This window comes from Leucoraja erinacea, chromosome 23 (assembly GCF_028641065.1).
Source record: "Leucoraja erinacea ecotype New England chromosome 23, Leri_hhj_1, whole genome shotgun sequence".
Taxonomy (NCBI): Eukaryota; Metazoa; Chordata; class Chondrichthyes; order Rajiformes; family Rajidae; genus Leucoraja; species Leucoraja erinaceus.
The window spans coordinates 581510-602567 of record NC_073399.1 but is presented as its reverse complement, the minus strand read 5'-3'; the positions used below and the strand labels follow the sequence as shown (position 1 = coordinate 602567).

Here is a 21058-nt window from a genome sequence, read left to right as displayed (position 1 = left end):
TGATTGAGAATATCAGAATAAATTGATATTCAGAATAACTTTCAGTACAAAGACCATGGAGGGCCCTCAGATCCAATAATGTTTGGTGGTACAGATACACAACTGGTAGAGCTGCTGCTTCTGGTTCTAATGTGGATTGTGGAGTGTGCATGGTCACCTCGTGGGCCCACCTGACTCCCCCTCCCCTCACACTCTAACCCCCCTCTTCCCAATCCCAATTCCCCAACCCCCCCCCTCCTCCGTTTCCAGTGTGGAGATTCCTCACACAGGCCGAATAGCTGCAGGCCGGTAGATCAATACTGCCCTACTTTGACAAAAGGAAGCAACTGACAGAAAGGAGTTTTCTTGTAAATAAGGAAAACGTGGTTTTCTTTCAGCTCTCTGTGATGACATTTCTTACTTCTCTGGTATAAATATTTTCAAATTGTACTCAGAGAAGGACTTATTTTGTTCACCACTGTGTCGAGCGTATCTCAAATACCCTAAAACAAGCAATAACTCCATTTTGACAAAATTGTCAGTTGCTTCCTTTTGTCAAACTAGGGCAGAATCGGCCGCTGTAAAGTGGACAATCCGTTTTGGTTAGATTCGTGTTCATGGGCACTTGATGGTCAGGATAGACTGAGTGGGCCAAAGGGCTGTTTGCATGCTGTATCTCTCTGTGAATCAATGAAAAGAGGTTGACAAATTGAAGAAGGAATTCACTTAAATTCACAACCAAAAAGGAAAAATGAAAGAGAGCACAGGAGGTCGAGGTAAAAACAAAATAATGAATCAGGTGAATGTTTTCAGGATAATGGGTGATGTAGTGGTTACTGCTCACATGCCGGAGACCTGGGTTCAACCCTGACTTTGGGTGCTGTCTATGTGGAGTTTGCACATTCTCCAAGTGGTCGCATGGGTTATCTCCCTGTGCTCCTGTTCCTCCAACATCGCAAAGATGTGTGGGCTTGTGGGCTAACTGGCCACTGTAAAATTGCCCCTAGTGTGTCGGGAGTGGATATAAACATGGGATAAAATAGAATGTGTGTGAATGGGTGAATGATGTTCGGCATGGGCTCCACTGTTTCCAAACTGTATTATTCAATCAAAAATAGGACTCAACTTTAGGAAAAATAAACTAAAACCCAAGGCAATGAAGAATTCCATTACTTTATAAATCACTCCAACATTCTGAGTTCTATAAAGTATCGTAGCACTATGCAAATCAATGCTATGATGCATGTCCTTAGTACTCACTTGCAATGCAGAAGAATAAAACATTAAAGCCAGTGGCACTAATAGGTCATATTGACACGTCTCCTGCACCTGCAAAACATTATTCATACATGTAAGACATTTTGCCATCTTCAGAAGTGATTTACCATTGATTTATGTCACATTACACAAGCAAATGAATTCTTAATGGTGGCGGGTAAATTGGCATTTATTTGTATTTCAGTCATTCAAAGGAAATGTTGGCTTTCTCCAAGAAATATGAAGTACTAAAACAGAAAGGGTGGAGACCAAACAAAGACTGCAGATGATGACATTTGGTACAGGGTCTTGACCAATCATCAATATTTCCTCTCCCCACCACCCCCCGCAGTTGTTGCTTCAACCGCTGATATCTTCCAGCAATTTGTTTCTTGTCTCAAAACAGGTTATTTTGTGCTGGTTCTCAAGTTGGCCGGTCTTACGCTGGCAGGATGTAGATTTGCATGTAACAAACCACAGGAGGGGTGGGAACTTCCTAGGCTTATTGGTACATTCAGAAATTCACTCAATCTACCTCAGCGACTGTATGTCCATGCCGATCCACCAGAGACAAGAATAAGATGATTAAATTTGTAGGTTCTTGCTCAAGTTACTGATATCTATCCCTCAAATTATGTGTCAATGAAACTATTTTTGTAATCAAATGGACACAAGGTCCTGGAGTAACTCAGCAGGTCAGGCAGCATCTCTGGAGACACAAGGATAGCTGACATTTCGGGTCAGGAACTTTCTTCAGACTGATTGAAGGGGAGGAGAAGCTGGAAGAGTAGGTTTCTCATTATTTTCTACCTGGAAGTAATGCACAATTCTAGGGAATAGGCAAGTATCGCTGTGGAGCATGTTGTTCTGCCACATCATGAACCTTCCTAAGAAACCTCACGTTTTAGAAAATCGTTCGATAATAACATTTGTGTCAATGGGGACAAAGGATTAAGGGCAAGAGAGTTTTAAGTCTCACAATAACAAAGTTATTTTTCCTGGCAGGTCTTTAAAATACCAAGTCTTTTTTTAATAGCTACAAGTTTATTTTTGTTACAGCAAGCTAAGAATACTAAAGGCTGCATGTTCCTTTTAAAAAAATATATAATGTCAAATTGCACGTGGCAATCAAAGTGATTGAACAATGGCCACCCACAGTAAAACCTGCTGCCTGTGTTCCTTAGAGACAATGGTGTCTGAGTATTGAGGGGAGGTTACATAGAAACATTTTTTCCCCCATGAACTGTTTTCTGCCAGGACAGCTTTTTTTATGCTTGTCAATTTCCAAAGGTACTTTTAAGTGGTTCTTTAGTTCCCGATAGATATCCTGTTATATACAATTCAGCCCATGTAATACAATTAGTGTTTTCTAATTTGTCAATTGTGTAACATTCAATTAGCATTATGGAAACACATGTTGTAGCAGAACCACATGTATAACGATCAGCTCGAAATGAATGGTTCAATTTAATGGTGTAAATTCAATCTAAAATATGATATTAACACTTATATATAAAAATTCAAAGTACAACTTTGAGCAGTCACGGTGGCGCAGCGGTAGAATTGCTGCCTTACAGTGAATGCAGCACTAGAGACCCGGGTTCGATCCCGACAACAGGTGCTGTCTGTACGGAGTTTGCATGTTCTCCCTGTGACCTGCGTGGGTTTTCACCGAGGTACTTGGTTTCCACCCACACTCCAAAGACGTGCAGGTTTGTAGGTTAATTGGCTTGGTAAATGTAAAAATTGTCCCTAGTGGATGTAGGATAGTGTTAATGTGCATGGATGGCTGGTCTGCACAGACACGGTGGGCCGAAGGGCCTGTTTCCATGCTGTATCTCTAAACTAAACTTCAAAAATTAATGCCCTGCAATTGGACTGAGCATATTTTTAATGCCATAAATGTATGGTAACGTTGATGCCAGGACATCCTTGTAATGACCCATGGGACATGGAGCAGCACTACTAATGAGATACCTAGAGACTAGCCTTAGGTTAAGTGATGTATTGGGGGCAGAGAACATAGGGAAAGGATGGGGAATGGAAAGAAGAAAGGAATTTACCAGGAAGGTGAGAAAGGGAAAACCTGCAGGTCCCCAGAATCATTACCAGTTTAGTTTATTGTCACGTGTACCGAGGTACAGTGAAAAGCTTTTGTTGCGTGCTAACCAACCAGCAGAGACAATGCATGATTGCCATCGATCCATTTACAGTGTATGGATACATAATAAGGTGAAGATGTTTAGTGCAAGGTAAAGTCATCAAAGAGGTAGATAGTAGTTCAGCTCTGTCCACTGCTCAGCACTGGGCTGGTCATGTGGGACGAGGAGGTGGAGGGGAGGGGGTATATGAGGGTGGCAGGAAGGGACGTATGAGAAGGCACATCAGCTGACAAGATGCAGGGCTGTCATCTGGCTGCCTGGGTTAAGGGAGTAGACAGGAGTCTGGATTAGCATGAAATCAGAATGAGTTTAGTTTAGTTTTTACAGAGAAAAGTGTGTGTGTGTGTGTGTGTGTGTGTGTGTGTGTGTGTGTGTGTGTGTGTGTGTGTGTGTGTGTGTGTGTGTGTGTGTGTGTGTGTGTGTGTGTGTGTGTGTGTGTGTGTGTGTGTGTGTGCGTGTGTGTGTGTGTGTGTGTGTGTGTGTGTGTGTGTGTGTGTGTGTGTGTGTGTGTGTGTGTGTGTGTGTGTGATCCACAATGCACAGATAAAGGATAAAGTATACAACACATAGTACAAAGAATAACATATTGGGTGAGGATTGTACCCCAGACCAAACCATGTCACTGCCCCAACTACATCCTGTGATTAGACCCACTTTAATTGGACTTTAACTTGCAGTAAACATTATTCTCTGTATCCTGTACCCGTACAGTGTGGACGCTGGAGTGTAATCATGTATAGTCTTTTTGCTGAGGGCACACAACAACAAAGCTTTCCACAGCATTGTACCACGTGTTAGTGACAATGGCCTTTTGAATCCCACTTCTGCCATTAAGTTTACACACTCATTAACAACATCAGTGCGTGTGTGGAAATCAGCAGGGAAATGGCATCGGCATGTTTTGGCAAAGCTCGCTGGGAAGTTCCTGATCCAATTTTGAGATGTCAGTGGTTTCACCAGGAACTGTGCAAGTGCCCTGAGTCATTCCACAAATGCCAATGACATCACACTATATATGCACTTGTGACTTGAAGGGCCCAAGATGGCTTGGGAAACGTGGCAACTCTTCAATGGTCAACGGGGTTTCTTTCTTATCACTTGTACCAAGGTACAGTGAGATTGAGATCAGTGAGATTATAGAATCTTAGAGAAACTTATGAAATTCTTAATCAATTGGATAGGGTAGACACATGAAAAATGTTCTCAATGTTGGGGAAGTCCAGAACCGGGGGGGGGGGGGGTCACAGTTTAAGAATAAGGGGAAGGCCATTTAGGACTGAGATGAAAACTTGCGGGCGGTGCACTAAGGCAAATTCCTTGTATGTGAATACTTGGCCAATAAACTTATTAATTAATTCATTAATTCATGAGGAAAAATGTTTTTACCCAGAGAGTTGTGAATCTGTGGAATTCTCTGCCACAGAAGGCAGTGGAGGCCAATTCACTGGATGTTTTCAAAAGAGAGTTAGATTTAGCTCTCGGGGCCAACAGAATCAAGGGATTTGGGGAAAAAGCAGGAATGGGGTACTGATTTTGGATGATCAGCCATGATCATATTGAATGGCAGTGCAGGCTCGAAGGGCCGAATGGCCTACTCCTGCACCTATTGTCTATGTTTCTGTGTTTCTATTATTGCCACACACTAGTACAATCCCCGCACATAATGCAAAGAAACTGTCCACTGTGTCCACATGCAATAGACGGCAGGTTTTGGTGCCATTTCACAGTCCCAGCTGCTGCTGGCCATAAAAGAGAAAAGCTTTTTGTTGTGTGCTAACCAGTCAGCGGAAAGTCAATACATAAATACAATTGAGTCATTCTGAGTGTACAGATACGTAAATATTCAGGCAGTGCATGGAATCCTTCATCCCATCATTCATGGTGGTGAAGTGGATTATAAATAGTTAGGGCTGCATTTGTCATTTGTCATTGACTCACCATAGTTAGAGGGAAGACCCGATTGAAGAGAGGCATCAGATAGATGATCAGGTCTGTTTTCCCAGGGTGGAAATGTCCAAGACTAGATGACTTAACAGACATTTAGACAGGTATATGGATAGAAAGGGTTTGTAGGAATATGGGCTAAATGCAGGTAAATGGGACTAATCACGGTGGCACATTGGCGCAACGGTAAAGTTGCCACCTTACAGCGCCAGAGACGCAGGTTCAATCCTGACGCAGGTTCCTCTGATTATTTTTTAATGTTTTCATTTGTGTACATGCTCACGGTAAGAAACTACCCACAGATAAAACTCGACAAACACTAGGGAAACATGTAGGAAAGAACTCCAGATGCTGGTTTAAAAAGCAGGTAGACACAAAATGCTGGAGTCACTCAGCGGGACAGGCAACATTTCTGGGGGGAGAAGGAATGGGCGACGTTTTGGGTCGAGATCCATATTCACACTTGGGAAATGTAATGATTTACTTGTTGTGGTTATGAAACTATGAACCGCTGAAGATTAGTATTCTGTGGTAAGTCATTTACCAAGAATTTTCACACAGGCAGCCGTACAGAGAGGCTTATTTGTTTCAGTGTTGTTTTGTAAATGGGCTGCAAATTTGCAACTGGTTTGCATTTGAAGATGAAAGACCTTTGGTGGATGGACGTGCAGCGTTCCTCCCCTCGACCATATTCAAACATTTAGCAGGAAGTCAAGCTATGGATCAAATTTAAAACATCGGAGAAATATATTTCCCTTTATCAATTGTTCAATATGCCTTAGGATTAGTTTGCTTTAGTACTGAGCCACTGAGCCTGTGCTCACTAGTGATCACCCCGCACACTAACACTATCCGACACACTCGGGACAAATTAACATTTACAGAAACCAATTAACCTACAAACCTGAACATCTTTGGAGTGTGGGAGGAAATTGGAGCACCTGGAGAAAACCCACCTGGTCACAGGGAGAATGTACAAACTGTACAGACAGCACCTGTGGTCAGAATCGAACCCAGGTCTCTGGTATTAGAAGGTAGCGCTCTACTGCTGCACCACTGTGCTGCCACTAGTTAATCTGTAATATTGTGTATTATATGTTCTCCAGCTGAATAGCCTCCTCCTGCACCTATTTTCTATGTTTCTATTAGTGGAATCAAGGGATATGGGGAGAAGGCAGGCACGGGTTATTGATTAGGGATGATCAGCCATGATCACAATGAATGGCGGTGCTGGCTCGAAGGGCTGAATGGCCTCCTCCTGCACCTATTTTCTAAAGTTCCAATATAAAAGACACAAAACAGGTCAAGCAGCATCTCTGGAGAACATGGTTGGGTGACATTTTGGGTCAGGACACAACTCAGACCACAGTACTTTCTGATTCTGGACTGTGCTTCTGGGATGGAAATCTGGCTCTGATTATCTGGATTCACAGGAACTCCCAAACCGGTCAAAGTAAACTTCATAACTACCATTGCAGCCTCAGGACAGCTGAGAGTGACAAGGGATTAAATCTGAAGAAAGGTCCCAACCCAAAACACCACCTATCTGTGTTCTTCAGAGATGCTGCCTGACTCGCTGAGTTACTCCAGCACTTTCTGTCTTTTTTTGGTAAACCAGCATCTACAGTTCCTTGCATCCTCATCAGTTTCCATTACAGTTTAATTGCACCCAGCTCTATCTACTATATCAAAATTGCCTGAAAGTTTGTCCAACACCAAATACTCTGTAGTTGTGCCAGAGGGCTTGTTTCTGTGCAATATAACTCTATCATTTGTTTGGATGAGCAGAAATGTCTGTAAGATATTTTCCAATTCTCAGTTCAGTTTATTGTCACTGAGGTACCGTGGAAAGCTTTTGTATTACTGTACTATATCCAGAGTCGAGGAATCAAGGTGAGGTTGAAGGTGAGTGGATAGATTTAACAAAAGGGCAACTTTTGTTTTCACATGTGGGTATATTAAACAAGCTTCCAGAGGAGGTGGTTGAGGCAGGTACATAACAACATTTAATCATGGGCCAATGTGTCCAATAAATGTAAGGGATATGGTTCAAACGTGGGTAGATGGGACTAATGTAAGTTGGTCGGCATGGGCAAGTTGGACTATAGGGCCTGTTTCCCTGCTGTATGATTATATGACTCTAAGTGAGTTTTGAAAGCCATTATTTTCAATCCTTGTCGAACAGTTAATGAAGCACATTCTTAAAGTACATTTGACTTTGTTCCGTTGGTTAAAAATAGCCCTGAATTATTCAACACAGAATGTAGGTTAAACTTGGAATTTTGCTCAATATTTCAGCACTTTTTTTTCCAAATATCTTGGCCTAAATTAGCAAGTATCAGGTGAAAATGTGCCATGCATCTAACCTCAAAACATCAATTAGAAACTCTTCATCTTCAGATGCAACTACCCGATGAAAGGGTATGTATAACACCATTTCTGGCAAAATATTGCCTGTGACACAGACTGCTTTTTGAATATTACATTTAGGTTTATTAGTGTCATGTGTACTGAGGTACAGTGAAAACATCAAGCTGTCTACCATGTACAGATACAGGATAAAGGGTATAGATGGTTTGAAGGTCTCCAATGGTGAATAGGAGCTCAGGACCACTCTCTAGTTGATGATAGAATGGTTCAGTTGCCTGATAACAGTTGGGAACAAACTATCTCTAAATCTGGAGGTGTGCATTTTCAAACATCTGTACCCCTTGCCTGATGGGAGAGGGAAGAAGTGTAGATGAAGTCAATGGAATGAAGGATGGGGTTCGTATGGTCTATGATCCACAACTCTCTGCAATTCCTTGCAGTCTTGGGTGGAGCTTTTCCCAAATCATACTGTGATGCCTCCCGATAAAATGCTTTCTGTGGCGCATCTGTAGAAGTTGGTGAGAGTTGTTGGAGACGTGTCGAACTGCCCAAACCTTTTGGAGGCATCGATGCTCTGTCATGGCCATAGCTTCCATGTGACTGGGCCATGATAAGTGGCTGGTGACGTTTATTCCTAACAACGTGAAGCTTCCAAGTATCACTATTTATTGTCATGTGTGCAGAGGTGCAGTGAAAAGCTTTCATAACCATATAACCATATAACAATTACAGCACGGAAACTTTCATTTGCAAGCTATCCATTCAATTCAAATAAAACCAGACATGAATACAATCAAGCTGAACAAAATTACAAATATTTGAACGAAGACAGAAATACCAGAGTGTGGATATAACTTCATACATTTGTTTCTTGATTAACTCATTATGCATTTAACTTGTCAACTCTTCTGATTTCACAGAGTCAGAAAATTCCCCCAAATCTCCCCGATATGGATGCGTTATTACGCTTACCTCCTTGGTTTTGAGCAATATCTTTTCAATCAGGATTAAGAAGCTCTGGGGATCTCTGCTTACAAGCTCTTCGAGGCTCCAACGGTTCATACAGAACCCAGCTGAGAAAGAAAAGCAACATTGGAAAAGCAATAATTAACTTCAAGTGATTATTTTAGTTTAGAGATACAGTGCGGAAACAGGCCCTTTTGCCCACTGGGTCCACACCAACCAGCCATCCCCGCACATTAACACTATCCTACACTAGGGATCATTGTTACATTTATACCAAGCCATGAACCCACAGACATATACGTCTTTGCCCTCCAAAACCCATGCAGGTCTTGGGGAGAACGTGCAAACTCCGTAAAGACAAGCACCTGTAGCCAGGATCAAACCCGGGACTCTGACGCTGTAAGCGCTGCAAGGCAGCAACTCTACCGCTGCGCCACCGTGCCGCCCTTGTGTTTGCTGGGGTCAATTGTCATTTTTACTACTGAGCGGAAAAATTGAAGAAATGACATTGGCACCTAAATAAGACACAAAGTGCAGGAGTAACTCAGCAGGTCAGGCAGCATCTCTGGAGAACATGGAATGGCAACGCTTTGGGTCGGGACCCATCCCTATCAGTTATGTGTGTTTTCCCAAGATACTGCCCGACTTGAGTTACTCCAGCACTCTGTATCTTTTCTTGGTAAACCAGCATCTGCAGTCCCCCGTGTCTAAATTGGTCACCAGTCTTGCATCTTACTCGAGTCACATTTCAGGCAGCGTCAACATAAAAGGATTGTTGACCTCTCGCCCACAGTTAACCTGTCGCAATGATTATTACTAGAAGGGAATGAACCAAATGCCTCTTGTGCATCAACATTTGAATGCTTCTACCATGGATTACTGTGCCTGTAGGTGTGGAAGCCCCAGGAATATGCACACTTCACTAAATATCATTACTTCACCAGCTCCTCAGACTCCCATTAAATCAGATTTAATCAAATTTTATTCGAATGTTATAAACTCTTTGTGAATATACATGCCTGGTAACACTATAGGACTTTAGGGCAGCCCATTGGTGCAGCTGGGAGAGCAGCTGCTTCATAACGCCAGAGACCCGCGTCAATCTTTCACCTCGGGTGCTGTCTGTGTGGAGTTTGCACATTCTCCCTGTGACTGCATCGGTTCCTCCAGGTGCTCCAGTTTTCACCCACATTTAAGACGTGTCAGTTTACAGGTTAATTGGCCTCTGTAAGATTTCCCCCAGGGTGTAGGGAGTGCCTACAGAAGTGGGTTAGCATTGAACTAGTGCGAACGGGATGAATTTGGAGGCAAAAGTGCCTATTTCCTTGCTGCATAGCTAAACTAAACTGAATGAGTCAGGCAACATCTCGAGAGAGAGCATGGATAGTCAATGTGTCGGGTCGAGCTGGTGCTAAACTAATACGCATGTTAATTTGAACAGAAAGTGGCCCTGAATCTGGACGTGTGCGTTTTCACAATTCCACGCCCCTCTTCCACCGCTAGAGGTACAGAAGTGTGAAAATACACATATCCAAATTCAGGGGCAATGTTTTCCCAGCTGTTATCAGGCAATACAAACATTCTAGACAGCAGTCCTGAGCTACTACAGACCTCGTTGGAGACCATCGGACTGTCTTTGATCGGACTTTACTGGCTATATTTTGCACTGAACATTATTTGCGTAATTCCCTTCACCGTGTTCTGTACACTGTGGATTGTGGATTGTAATCATGTATAGTCTTTCCGCTGGCTGTTTAGCCCACAACAAAAAGCTCTTCACTGTACCTCGCTAAACAATAAACTAAACATGTTGCTTTATCTTTCAGAAAATATATGGTTGTTGAGGAAACTGTTACTTAAGGATTGTTTTATGAAAAAGATTTATATTGTCATGGACTAATAGGAAATGGTAATGACTTCATTTAGTACATTGCTAATTTTAAAGTTTTACCAAGTTGAAAATTGAATTTCAACCTAGTTCCCATTTTCCACACAGATGTACAAACAAAAACTGCTCCATATAGTGCTGAGTAATTAATGTACCCCAGAGTGCTCATACTTACCATAAAGGCTCTATTTATAGACAGTATTACCGTAGGTTTGGAACCAAAGTTACACTGTTTCTCATTTGGAATGTATTTTTTGATGTTTTCAAGTGAAAATATATAATGTGCTGATGATTTTCCTTTACAAAGCTAAAAATAACCCAGTTTCACATCTACAGGCAGAAACTATTTCTAGTGATTAACATTCTATTTTTAGAAATGCTGGAATAACTCAACGGCTCAGGCAGTATCTCTGGAGAACATGGATTGGTGACATTTCGGGTTTGGACCCTTATTCAAAATGATGAAGGGATCCAACCTGAAAAGTTGCCTGTCCATCTGAAGAACGGTCTTGATGGGAAACGTCAGGGAAGAAAACTAGAAGTGGGGAGGAGGAGGACAAGTTCTGGTGGGGGGCAGGGGGAGGGGTTGGTTGATAGGTAGATAATATTGGACAAAGACCACAGATGAAAGGACACAATGGTCTGAAGAAGTCCCGACCCAAAACGTTGTCTATCCATGTCCTCCAGAGATGCTGCCTGACCTGCTGAGTTACTCCAGCACTTGTTATATTTCCAAACCAACAGCTGCGTTTCCTGCCTGATCTAGTTAATTTGACTTGTTAAGGGTATGGACAGGAAATAAAATAAGTGGTTGAATTTTGACAACAGCAACTGTTTAATCCAAACCACTCTGTGTCGATAATCAAACGTGCATTTGCAAAGTGTTTTTGACAAGATTGAAGAACACAAAACTTGTTTTACAATCAAAGACCAGATTATTGTAACTGTCGACATAACATTCCCTGTCGCAGTGTTGAGGTACACTCCAGCCATTCTGAGCAAAAGCAACCCCCTGCAAACAATGGTGAGATATTGATCAGATGGGGGGGGGGGGGGGGGGGGGGGGGGGGGGGGGGGGGGGGGGGGGGGGGGGGGGGGGGGGGGGGGGGGGGGGGGGGGGGGGATTGTCAGCCCAGCCACAAAGACAGTGTGGAGACACAAGGAACTGCAGATGCTGAACATTTCACCAATCTCCAGCTCTTTCCCATTTATATCGCTGACTGCATCGGGACTGCCTGCCTTATGGACCTGCGTTATGTGACCTTTACTATTCACTTAGACCCTGCCCATACACTTTGGGGGGGGGGGGGGGGGGGGGAACACACGAACACACACACACACACACATACAGACACACAGACACGCACACACACACAGAGACAAACACACACACACACACACACACGGTCCACACCCTCACACAGAATCAGTCTGAAGGAGAGTTCTGACCCTGCCAATCCATTCCCTCCTCAGATGCTGTTCCACTGAGTTCCCAGCACTTTGTGTTTTATGACAAGAACTTGCCTCTTCAAATAACAGGATGTTATCTATCACATCCACTTGAGAAAATAGATGTTAATTTAGAAACATAGAAAATAGGTGCAGGAGTAGAGGCCATTCGTCCCTTCGAACCTGCACCCCCATTCAATATGATCATGGTGGATCATCCAAGATCAGTATCCCATTCCTGCTTTTTCCCCCCATATCCCTTGATTCTTTTAGCCCTAAAAGTTAAATCTAACTCTCTCTTGAAATCATCCATTGAATCATCCACTGCCGCCTGAGGCAGCAAATTCCCCAGATTCAAATTTACTGCAAACGGTCCAAACTTTGGCACCTCAATGTTCCCTCATTGTGTAGGAAGGAACTGCGATGCTGTTTTACACCAAAGCTAGCCACAAAATGCTGGAGTAACTTTGCGGGTCAGGCAGCTTCTCTGGAGAAAAGGAATAGGTGATGTTTCGGGTCGAGACCGCTCTTTATTTTCCTCCCTCATAACCAAAGTCTGCCTATTGTTCTGGAATGGAACATGAACTCACAACGCTCTTGCTCAAAATATGAATCTTACAAAATTCTTAAGGGGTTGGACAGGCTAGATGCAGGAAGATTGTTCCCGATGTTGGGGAAGTCCAGAACAAGGGGTCTCAGTTTAAGAATAAGGGGGAAATCCTTTAAGACCGAGATGAGAAGAACTTTTTTCACACAGAGAGTGGTGAATCTCTGGAACTCTCTGCCACAGAGGGTAGTTGAGGCCAGTTCATTGGCTATATTTAAGAGGGAGTTAGATGTGGCCCTTGTGGCTAAAGGGGGGTATGGAGAGAAGGCAGGTACGGGATACTGAGTTGGATGATCAGCCATGATCATATTGAATGGCGGTGCAGGCTCGAAGGGCTGAATGGCCTACTCCTGCACCTATTTTCTATGTATCTATGTATCTATGAATAGACCACCACTGAGACAAAGCAAACAAAAAAATCCAAGTGCTAATCTAATAACAAGAAAATATATGAACATTACAAATGACTTGACTAATTTTGAAAAGGAAATTTCTTTTTGACTGAATCAGTTGTGGCTTTAGATCAGAGATAGACACAAAATGCTGAAGTAACTCAGTGGGTCAGGCAGAATCTCTGGAGAACCTGGATAGGTGATATGATGGGTCAGGACCTGACTTTATTAGTCCCACTACTATTTTCCATGTAAATCAAATATTTTATTTTGTAAATTAACAAAGGATTAGTATTCCAGAAGCATTCCCTCATCTCTAATCAAACTTATTTTATCTTTGAAGAAAGTGCTGGAGCATCAGTGAGAAGCGTTTCTGACACGAAGCATCACCTATCCATGTTCCCCAGAGCTGCTGCCTGACCACCTGAGTTGCTCCAGCATTTTGTGTCCATCCTTTGTGTAAAGGAGCATCTGCATTTCCTTGTTATTACATTTTATTTAGTAGTTGTTGCACCTCGTGTATGTTGATACCACAACATTCAAGGCTACACACGACCCAGGGCTTACAGATAGTGAGAGATAATGTAGGCTTGTTTGTGTTCTTAGAAATGGAGAGGATGTCAATATTAAAATAGAAATCTGAATTAACAGTGCACATTGCATTTGGCAAACATGGCCTTTTGTCACCGATTACCAATAACATTCAGCAAACACAACCTTTGCATCACTGATATCACACATTATTTCAATGATGCAAATGTGTTTATCTCATCCATTTATCAAACTCCCCACATCTTACACCCACAACCAGTGCGATTTGGGCCGTACATGCTTGTTCATCAAAGCACGTACAAAACATTACTCATTCCCTGCGGCACAGTGATTGTTGCTGCCTTACTGCGCCAGGGATCCAGGTTCGATCCAGACCACGGATCTCTGTCTGTACACAGTTTGTATGTTCTCCCTGTAACTGTGTGGGTTTTCTCTGGGTGCTCTGGTTATCTGTCACACTCCAAAGACATACAGGTTTGTAGTTTAATTGGCGTCGGTAAAAATTGTAAATTGTCTCCAGTGCGTGGGATAGGGCTCGTGTACGTGGATTTCTAAATTGTTTCCACACAGTATCATTAAAACCAAAACTAAACTAAAGCATCAACTTAGTAAATCACACTAGTTAATGTAGTGGACTGAAAAATATTGGGTTGTTTAATTTACACATATTTTCACCAAAATTTGCATTTCACAATCTCAATGAATTTAATGATCTACGTTTCTGATTGTAAATAGCAATGTTTAGAGGTGGTATAAATAGCGAGAGATGCTGCAGAGATAGATGTGTTCTTAGAAATGAGAAGGTAAAATGAGGTATGCCAAACATGCTTGTGGAAAAACATTGTTACATCATTAAAACAGGTCAATGATCAAGTGAAATCAGAGTGGTAAAATCTACTGTCAGGTGACCTGAATAGTGGTCTCACCTGATCTTAGAATGTTTTTTAAATTGATGGCACATTACAAGGCCAAAATGTGGAGTTTGTTTAGTTTAGTTTGTTGTCACATGTGCCGAGGTACAGTTGCGTGCTAACCAGCCAGTGGAAGACAATATATGATTACAATCGATCCATGATAAAGGGAATAACGTTGAGTGCATCTGGAGGTGTGCATTTTCACTCTTCTGTACCTTTTGCCTACTGGGGGAGAGGGGAGAAGAGGGAGTGACCGGGGTGAGACTGGCCCTTGATTATCGATTATGCTGGTGGCCTTTGCCGAGGCAATGAAAGGTGTAAATGGAGTCAACGGAAGGGTGATATACACAAAATACTGGAGTAAACCATTGAAACTAGAACGAGAATCAGAACCCAGACCAGCTTCATGTTCCCTTTAGCTACATTATAGTGCCACTGGGTACAACTCAGTTCACTGTCCTCAGAGCAGGCTCGTAAATGTCATACAAGATATGATTTTTAAATGTTGATAAGGGCGAGGTTGAAGAGCATGTGCTGAAACCAGCTCCTTTAAATGAACAGTTTTAAGACAAATCTGTGACCATTATTAATCAGTTACAAAAGTGAACCAACTTTAACAGTAGTCAGGATCTGTCAGGATAAATATTGCTGAACATCTTGCAATTATTACACCTCATTCTCAAGGTGTGGCTTCATCAGCACTGTGTGCAATTGTAATAATACTTCCCTGTTTCTGAACTCCAAACCCTTTGCAAAAAGGCCAACATACCAGTGGCCATTCAAACAATGACTGCACTGCCTGTTAACATCTTGTGATTCATGCACAAGAATTTCTAGAGCTCCGCACGCTTCCCTCCATTTAGATGGTCGATGGTCCCAGGGGTATCTACTATCATCCAGCACACAATCACTCCACACTTTTAAATCTCCTTTCCACGTACTTTTATCACTATTTCTAACTGTACCTTGTGTTTGACGATTATATTAATGTATACCATAGACAGTATACTATGGGATTCCACATCAGCCTGGTTTAGGATTAATGTATACCATAGACAGTATACTATGGGATTCCACATCAGCCTGGTTTAGGAACAGCTCTGCCCAAGAACACAAGTTGCAGAGTGTAGTCGAGGTAGCCCAGTCCACCACACAGACCATACTTCCCACTATTGATTCCATCTACACTTCATGCTGCCTCAGAAAAGCAGCCAACATAATCAAGGAGTACATCAGTGGGTCAGGCAGCATATCTGTTGAAGAAAAGGTGGATGATGTTTCGAGTCAGGACCCTTCTTCAGACTCTAAGTTACTCCATCACTTTGTGTATCTTGGGTATAAATCAGCATCTGTAGTATTTTGTTTCTACATTTTGTCCAGTCTGAAGAAGGGTCCCCACCCGAAACGTCACCCAACCTTTTTTAACCATATAACCATATAACAATTACAGCACGGAAACAGGCCATCTCGGCCTTACAAGTCCGTGCCGAACAAATTTTTTTCCCCCTTAGTCCCACCTGCCTGCACTCATACCATAACCCTCCATTCCCTTCTCATCCATATGCCTATCCAATTTATTTTTAAATTCTCTAGTGATACTGCCTGACCCACTAAGTTACTCCATCACTGTGTGTATCTTGGGCATGTTTCATGCGAGCATACAGCTAACTATTTGATTCATCGCTAACCTTGTCAGGAAGTTAACAGTTATGTTTATGTTTGTGTTTATGTTTGTGTAGTGTGAAGTGTGAAGCGGTCGGAGACAGACAGTTGCCATCACAGGGACACTGCTCTGTATCCGACCAGAAGGCCAATTGCCCAAACCATCCCATCCATTGCGTCTGTCCAAAAGCAACTAGAGAGCATTGGCTCTGCTGAGGAACCATGTACCCTCCTACATCATTGCTTCTTTCCGGCGGCTGTCACTCTACTCAACAACACCTCAGACCCCCCCCCCCGGACACTAATTTGACTTAATTCAAATTGTTTGCTATGTGCACAAGGGAGATGCTAAAAAATTTCGTTGTCTCTGTACTGTACACTGACAATCTCTGAATCTGAATCATACAACAGGTGTGACAGCTATTATCAGGCCAATGAACCATCCCATCACCAACTACAGATTGGTGCTGAGGAACCATCTACTGTACATCATTAATGACACTCAGATTATCTTTAATTTGACTTCACCTTGCACAAAATGTTATTCTCTTTACCCTGTATCTGTACACTGTGGACAGCTTGATTGTGATCATGTATAGTCTTATCCGCAGACTGGATAGCACATAACTACAAATATTTTCACTGTACTTTGTTACGTGTGATAATAAAAACCAAACTAAACATGGCATAGAACAACGAACAAAGTCTGGAACCCTTCCCTACGTCTGCTGACCAGAGTCTCATTTCCCATTCCACAGACTGCATCAATGCTGCGGTTGAAACTGGGACTGAGGTCATGCAAGCTCATCTTGGAATAGAGTATTTAAAGGGTTTGCATCATCTAACTTCAGCTGATTATTGCAAAGGCTGAGGGAAAGCCCCATCAACCATGTTTACTGTCATTCCCAAGTTGCTCTCCTCAGTAGTCCCTCATTCCCTATGGTAAGAAAACATTTAGAAGGTTTAGAGATGTATGGTCACGGGGAGAACATACAAACTCTGCACAGACAGCACCTGTAGTCAGGATCTGGCACCATAAGGAAGCAACGCCACTGTGTCACGCCCAGATCTAGGTAATGTTTAAACCACATCTGTAGCCTTGTTCACTGAAAGCCAGTGATCACCTACCAGGCATGTGACAACTAGTGAGATAACCGCTGAGACCAAGGCAGATACAAACTGCTGGAGTAACTCAGCGGGACAGGCAGCATGTCTGGAGAAAAGGAATGGGTCGAGACCCTTCTTCAGATTGATTACACTGATGACCAAATACACAAGGCATGCAGAATTCACAAGCAGCTTCTTTAAGTAGCAACTGGTGGATGGCCAATAGTAAAATGCTGCTAACAGTTCCAGCACCAGTCCAGGAAAAGCCAGACGTGAAAACATTCAAAGCCTTCAACACCATGATCTCAGCCCAGCTCTGATACTAGAGTTGTGGCTGTAGCACTTGGTAAAAATCAATGATAATCTCTGCACCAGCGAGAATACGGTGTCCTGATTCTCATTCCACCATTACCTTCCTCAACAGCTGCTCCTGTCCTCAGGGATTCCACCATTGAACATGACACACACAATACACCTTTCTTACCACCCCATCCACTTGTGCTGTTGCTTTCCAGGAGCGATGGACTTGAACTCCTCAATCCCTCTGTACATCAAGGTTCCCGCCATGTGTAGTCCGTCACCTCACCTCACCTCCCTCTGGCCTAAACTCCATCTACCATTCCTCTGCCAAAGTTTTCAACTGATCTAATTCCCTTCCAGCATTTTGTTTTACTAAGGTTGGGCCCCACACGAGCTGTGAACCCTAGCTCAGTGTGACTGCCCAAGGTGATCAGGGATCTCTGTCTGTGCTGATCCCAGAAACATTCCAAAAGCAGTTAGACACCAACTACAAGTGCCGTAATTGGCAGGATCAAGGGAAACGAAGGGTTATCCCAACACTAACCCTCCTTCTAAATAAAATTTATGATCTAACATCAGAATTATTTCGAAATAGCTACGTGAGGATAATTTACATGAATGACTTCATCTTGTTGCGCACTCCACTTTAAAAAGACATGTGGAAATATTTCAAGATGTTACACAGTTTTAAACAGTCATCATAACAGATCAGCAAGCGTCAATGTGAATTACTATGAAATCATTTCCCTGCTTGAATTCCGAGCTGGAATTGTCGTGGTATGGACAGTGACCCACCTGAAGCAGGTTTCTGTTATAATGGTCAGACCAGGCCCGTCCATATTATTTGTTACTTGGACCAACAGTGGGGAGACATTAGGAACTGCAGATGGTGGAATCTTGAGTAAAACACAAAGTGCTGGAGTATCTCAGTGGGTCAGCAGTGTTGCTGGAGAACATCAATAGGTGACATTTTGGGTCGGGACCAAACATGATCCTTCTTCATGATCTCAGAATGCAATTCTTGAAAATGTGTCTGCAGTTACAATTGTGGCTTTAAAAACAGAATTAGCTAATTATTTGAAGGTAAAATATTTTCCAGCTATTGAGAGAAGAACAGGCGAGTGAGTAACTACTTTGGTCTTTAGGTTTTGGGTGTTTTTGAAGAGTCACGATCTGAAACATCTCCTGTCCATGTTCCCCACAGATACTGCTGACTCCTGGGTTACTCCAGTACTTTGTATTTTCTTTGGACCAGCAATCCACCATGTTAGAACAAAGTACATTTTAGTACTTATATACAATTCAGAGTTCAATGTAAGGATGCATTTACAGCTCCCAATGAACTACTGTTAATTTATCTATACAATATAGATATACTATCTACAATAGATATTTATCTATACAATATACAGAAGTGGCGATACAGTGCTTGGAGTTGCTGCCTTACAGCACCAGAGACCCAGGTTCGATCCTGACTATGGGTACTGTCTGTATTGAGTTTGTACATTCTCCCTGTGACTGCGTGAGTTTCCTCCAAGTTCTCTAGATTCCTCCAAAGATGAACAAGTTTGTAGGTTGTTGGCTTTGGTAAAATTGTAAATTGACCCTAGTGTGTAGAATGGTGCTAATGTACAGGTGATCACATATCTGTGCCAATTCGGTGGGTCGGGGCCTTTTGAGAAGAACATGCAATTAGCAATATATCTCACTATCTTACTAAAGGCATTTGAAGTCATCATTGAGAACCATGAAAGATTTAAAAATTCAACAAGTTAAACAAACCATTAACAACTAGCAGGTGTATATTTTGGAACAAAGAGGCTCACCTTTCCAATTCGAAGAACTATTTCTGTCCAATCCATGTAAACATCTTTCCAGCGCGTGATAAATGCGATCTTCTGTGCAGGAAGTATGCTGCATTTTATATCATCTCCTTAAAGAACCGAAAGACATTGGAGAACATCAATGATACTTGAATAGAGAAGAGCTGACTATTCAGGTTAAAGAACATAAAATAACAAAGGATACAAGAAGCAAATACTCAACCCACAGTTTAAACTGATGAAGCTGCTGTTGTGGAGACTTGACCTTTGATGCGGCTTTCTCATTTTTTGAAACTTTAAAGAGCGTTTTTTTCTTGTGGAGGAAAGAATAACATTTCCTCAATTTCATAACGTCAAGTAGTTTTACTAAACTCAGGAAGTCTCATGTCACTACGAGAGCAAACTAAATGAGGTCATGGTATTGAGCACTCTTGTTGCAAAGATGCCAAAGAAAAAGACACCAAAAAGAAATATTACATCTCAACAAAATGCTTCAATTTGAAACAACACTTCCCCTGCTTTCTCTCTTTCTCATGCCCCCACCCCTCACCCAAATGTATACCCATTGCTCCCATTATCCAGCCCTCTTCCCCTTACATTTCCCACCCCACCCCCTTTATCTGACACCCCTTTGTCTCCTGTTCATCTCTAACCTTTGTCACTTACTCCACCCATTTGCCAATCAACCCCCCCAACTGTATCCACCCATCACTTGCCAGACTTTGTCCCGCCCCTACCTCTGCTCCAGCTCCCCCCCAACAACAATCAATCCGAAGAAGGGTCCCAGTCCGAAACACTAGCAATCCATTCCCTCCGCAGATGCTACCTGACCCGCTGAGTGCCTCCAGTACTTTGTCCTTTGCTCAAGATTCCAGCATCTGCAATTGTTAGTGTCACAATATTCTCTTGTATATGTACAGTCAGATCAATCTACAAGACAATCTGATGTATTTTACCACAAAAAAAGTCATTTGATTTGTGCTGTCTTTGTAAACTTTCCACATCATCTGATTTCAAACATTGTCAGAAAAACAGCTGATGTTGACTGTGGCTTTTTACACTTAATCCCAATGGCAAACGTTACACATACACAGAGAAAGTTCAATAAATTAACCGTACTAATCAAGAATCTATCTATCTCTGCCTTAAAAATATTTACTGACTTGGCCTCTACAGCCTTCTGTGGCAAACAATTTTCAAAGATTCACCACCCTCTGACAAAATTAATTCCTCCTTAACTCCTTCCAAAAGGAATATACTTTACTTCTGAGGCTGTGATCTCTGGTCCTAGACTCTCCCATTAGTGGAAACATCCTTTCCACATCCACTCTATCCAAGCCTTTCTATATTCAATGAGGTCCCCCCTCATCCTTCTAAGCTCCAGCGAGTACAGGCCCAGTGCCGTCAAACACTCATCATATGTTAACACACTCATTCCTGGGATCGTTCTTATACCTTCCTGGCTCTCCAGGGCCAACACGTCCTTCCTCAGATATGATGCCCAAAATTGCTCTCAATACTCCAAATGCAACCTTAGAGCCTCAGCATCACTTCTTTTTTCTAATCTAACCCGTTTAGAATAAATACTAGCATTGCTTTGCCTTGTTTACTACCGACTCGACCTGCAGATTAACGTTTTGCATTCCCGAGTCCCTATGCAACTCAAATTTCAGGATTCTCTCCCAT

General features: G+C 42.5%; 1 protein-coding gene across 1 annotated transcript in view; it reads right to left on the bottom strand.

Moving 5' to 3' along the window:
* Positions 1-19871, bottom strand: part of pik3r5 (phosphoinositide-3-kinase, regulatory subunit 5) — a 57987-nt gene extending 38116 nt beyond the window's left edge. Inside the window, 3 exon segments of the mRNA XM_055653624.1 lie at positions 1240-1308; positions 8685-8785; positions 19376-19871. Of these exon segments, the coding sequence (XP_055509599.1) occupies positions 1240-1308; positions 8685-8785; positions 19376-19469 (264 nt within the window). The 5' untranslated portion in view covers positions 19470-19871.
* Positions 19872-21058: the final 1187 nt, after the last annotated feature.